Source organism: Sus scrofa, unplaced genomic scaffold (assembly GCF_000003025.6).
Source record: "Sus scrofa isolate TJ Tabasco breed Duroc unplaced genomic scaffold, Sscrofa11.1 Contig534, whole genome shotgun sequence".
NCBI lineage: Eukaryota > Metazoa > Chordata > Mammalia > Artiodactyla > Suidae > Sus > Sus scrofa.
The window spans coordinates 46,060-50,595 of NW_018085239.1; the positions used below are offsets into that span (position 1 = coordinate 46,060).

Sequence of the window (4,536 nt, forward strand, 5' to 3'; positions counted from 1 at the left end):
GTCATGTCAGCTGAAGGAAAAGGAAGAACATGGCTAATTACATATAGAAATAAGAATGTATCTGTATGTACATAGGGGTTAGACAGCCTGTATGTATAGACAAAACTCAAATGGTAAATTGGTGATAACTAGCCAATATCATCCAGATAAAAGGGCTGGATTAAGGATCTTATTTTTCCAAATGTGATGACAGGCAAGTCCTAGTGTGAATATATAGGCATTAAGTATCAAAATCTGATATGATTAAATATTTGAATAATCCAGCTAACTCCTCTTGTTATGATTAGCTCTCCACTGATGTTCATATCATTGCTTGACTTCCAGAAATTTCCCTGCAGTGAAAGAATGAGTTACACTTATGTAGAAGTTCAGGCCACTTAAATGATTTTTTGTTGTCAATTTATAAATTGCCATATTGAAATAGATAGGTGTATATATATATAAAATATGTATATATTTCATCTAGTATCAATTTACTTACTGTCAATCAGCATTCCCTTATATAGTCCACTCTGACACTGAAAAGACTGATTTTAGAAGCATAGACCATAGTAAATTCATCAAAATAATATCTCCTAAGAGACAAGCATTGGCATTCTCCAGAAGAAACTTTTTACCATACCACATCCTTCCTCCAACCACAGGCTATAACACAAGTTCTCAGTTAATATTTTTTAAAGAACCGTGTTATTTTAATCTGGGGCATCTAAATGTTAACATGGTACTTGGAAACTTCTGATACTGAAATAATAGAAATTTAATGTTACTCCAAGTTTGTAAGGAAACTTCATAATATTTTGGCATTTAAGAAATCCTTCTATAATTAATAAATTGACTACATACTTTCCTCATGGCTACTTTCATTTCTTTGTTCCTGAATGTGTAGATAACTGAATTTTAAAAAGGAGTGAGAACTGCATCAAAAATAGCAAGGAATTTGTCTAGGTGGGATGTGGGATGAGGCCAGATATAAACAAAAATACAAGGACCAAAAAACAAAATCACTACCATGACATGAGTTGACAAAGTGGAGAGGGCCTTGAATGAAACACCTGAAGAGTGTTTCCAAACAACGATCAAGATAAAAACATAGGAGATAATCAGTATGAAGAATGATCCCAGGGATATAAATCCATTGTTGACTGTGACCATGAACTCTAGCCTGTAGGAATCTATGCAGGCAAGTTTGATGAACCAAGGAAGGTCACAGTAAAAGCTGTCTAGTATATCTGGGCCACAGAATGGCAGTTTTATAACAAAAGTCAGTTGAACCACAGAATGAGTCAAGCCAATTATCCATGCAGCAACCAGAAGCAAAATACACATTTTTCTGCTCATAATAGTCATATAGTGAAGAGGCTTGCATATGGCAACATATCTGTCAAAGGCCATGGCTATGAGAAGCACCATCTCCACACCAGCAATAACATGGATGAAGAAGATATGAGTGATGCAGCCACTGAAGGAAATTACTTTACGCTTTCTGAAAAGATCATATATCATCTTGGGAGAAATGACAGAAGAAACTCCCAGATCAATAAAGGAGAGATTGGCCAACAGAAAGTACATGGGGGAGTGTAAGTGAGGGTCAGAAGTCACAGTAAGTAAAATAAAGGCATTTCCCATCATACCTGCCACACAAAAAATGGAGGAGAACAGAAAAAGAAGTTGTCTCTCCCAGGAGTTGGTGAGGCCCAGGAACAGAAACTCTGAAACCATAGAATGATTTGTTCCATCCATTTCTCTATCAGCTGGAATGTTGTACAGATAAAGATAATGAGAAAGAAACTAAAATAAGTGTTAATGATGTTCCATATTATAATGATTGATTATATAAGGATCTCAACACTGAGAAGACTACATATCTTATCAAATCCTTCTCAGGGCCATATCATCACTAAATAAATATGTTACCTGTGGTCACCTAAAGCATTTGAGTCACTTTCACATACTATATGCCTTTCACCACATCCTCCAGGACATCTACAAACAAGAGGGCAAAACATATATGAAAACACAGTAGATGTACATAGCAAGGATTGGAAGGGGCAGTCCTTGCACAGTACAATACAAAGAGAAAAAAAAAAAAAAAAAAGGAAGAGTGGAGATGTCATTTGGCAGAAATCACTGGTTCTACTTTTAATCTGTTCATAAAACAATGCTTTAGCCATTCAAGTTGTCTCACTTCTTAACATCACCTCATCTCTGGCATATAATGCTTTTTGTAATCTATCTTATACCACTACTTACGATCACATTTGCAATTCACACAAAGCCCACAGAGTAAAGGTAAGCATAAGAGAACCAGGCATGGGGCCCAGAGGTGACTCTAGAGCATGACAGGTCCCAGGAAAGGGTCAATGAGATATTCATGGCACAGGGCATCTGCATGGACACCCAGGAGTACAAGTGAAAGTACTTAGTAGAGTGGTTAGTGGCCAGGACGTGGCCAGGATGTGCAAAGTTGTGCATATGTGCTATGGGAGGGCTATTATGAGAGGCCAAGGAATTTAAGGAAGCAAATTTGATCCATCTAATGAGATTCTTCACGACCTTTGAGGTTTGTGAATCTTGGTTATAGCTACTGAAGCCCTAAGCTTTTGGAATTTTTTTGGAGATGAAGAAATGCACGCTAATGCCATAGTTGTCATTTAACCATTGTCCCTCTTCTCTCCTGTCCCTCCCTCTCCCTTAGCCCCTTTTTTCCTTCTTATCTCATCTCTCTGATTCAGACCTCCCACATATCTAGAATAGATGCCAAGTCTGACTCTTTCCTGACCTTCACTCTGGGCCATTACATGAACGTCTCTAGTTCTTACCCATTTTTGCAGTTACCATATAAAAAATATATTCTCTTGCCTGTGAGTCAAACACTTCTATATCTCAAGCCCTCCTGCTCCCCTAATATTTAGATATGCTTCTAAAAGGTGAAATGAGTTGAGTAAAAAATGGGAGGTTGCAACATAAACAATAAAGGGATGGTAAAAAAAAACAAAACAAAACAAAAAAAAGGTCATAATTATACAAACAGCCTCAGACCTAGAACTTTCAGGGCAAGAGAAACCCAACAATAGGAAAAAAAAAATGAATCCCAAAGCTATGCCTTTTAATATGTGTGTTTATATATGTCCACATACATACCTCTGTTGTGCATGATTTGTGAAATTGATCATAAATCTATTATATTACAAACTTCATTAGTGATTATACAGAGCAAGAGTCTAGGTTTTCTAGTCTACATATGGCTTTGGATTCCTCACACCAGAAAAATAATAAAGTGAGAAAAGATAAGCTAAATCTATATCTACTTAATCCAGAACAGGGAGCCACACGTGCATGTAGCTAAGAGTAGCCACTAATCACTAGTTCATTATTAAATGAAATTATAAATTGATTTCCTCAGTTGTACTAGCCACATTTTAAGTATGCAATAGTCACGTATATGTGGTCGTTATGCATTAGATAGTGCAATACAGAACATTTCCAATTACTAATCAGCCTTTAAAGGTAAATCAAAATCCCATTTCCTCCATGAAAATCTCCTTAGTAATTCCATTTTATATTAGTCTCTTCCCTCTCTTATTCAGAAGTCAGAAAACTTAGATTTTCACTGAAAAATAATAATTCCCCCATTTTAAAAAAACACACAATATACAGCCTCATAGAAGAAGCTCTAGATGGTTTTTTGTTGGCCAGGAAGGACATAAAAGAATCCACTGGGAAATTCAGAGAAAGCTTTATAGAGGAGAAAGAACTTCATATGAGATTGAAAAAAATTAGCTGAGTGGAGAGAGGAAGGTATTCTTAGAAGAGTAATAAATGATGCTTCAGGTCAATCTCCCAAAGCAATAGAAATTAGAACAAAAATAAACCCATGGGATCTCATCAAACTGAAAAGCTTTTGCACAGCAAAGGAAACCCAAAAGAAAAGAAAAAGACAACTTACAGAATGGGAGAAAACAGTTTCAAATGATGCAATGGACAAGGGCTTAATCTCTAGAATATATGAACAACTTATACAACCCAACAGCAAAAAAACCAATCAATCAATGGAAAAATGGGCAGAAGACCTGAATAGACATTCCTCCAAAGAAGATATACAGATGGCCAACAAACACATGAAAAAATGCTCAACATTGCTGATTATAAGAGAAATGCAAATCAAAACTACCATGAGATACCACCTCACACCAGTCAGAATGGCCATCATTCATAAGTCCACAAATAGCAAGTGCTGGAGGGGCTGTGGAGAAAAGGGAACCCTCCTGCACTGTTGGTGGGAATGGAAACTGGTACAGCCACTATGGAGAACAGTTTGGAGACACCTTAGAAATCTATACATAGAACTTCCATACGACTCCACAATCCCACTCTTGGGCATCTATCCGGACAAAACTCTACTTAAAAGAGACACATGCACCCGCATGTTCATTGCAGCCCTATTCACAATAGCCAGGACATGGAAACAACCCAAATGTCCATCGACAGAGGATTGGATTCGGAAGAAGTGGTATATATACACAATGGAATACTACT

The 4,536-nt window shown here is 36.9% G+C and overlaps 1 protein-coding gene across 1 annotated transcript; it reads right to left on the minus strand.

Annotated features, from left to right (window-relative positions):
- Positions 1–879: 879 nt before the first annotated feature.
- Positions 880–1,740, minus strand: LOC100154724 (olfactory receptor 4F21-like). Its single transcript, XM_013989091.2, has one exon. The coding sequence runs from the start codon at positions 1,738–1,740 to the stop codon at positions 898–900; it is 843 nt and encodes a 280-aa protein (XP_013844545.1). The 3' UTR covers positions 880–897.
- Between the last annotated feature and the right edge of the window lie 2,796 nt (positions 1,741–4,536).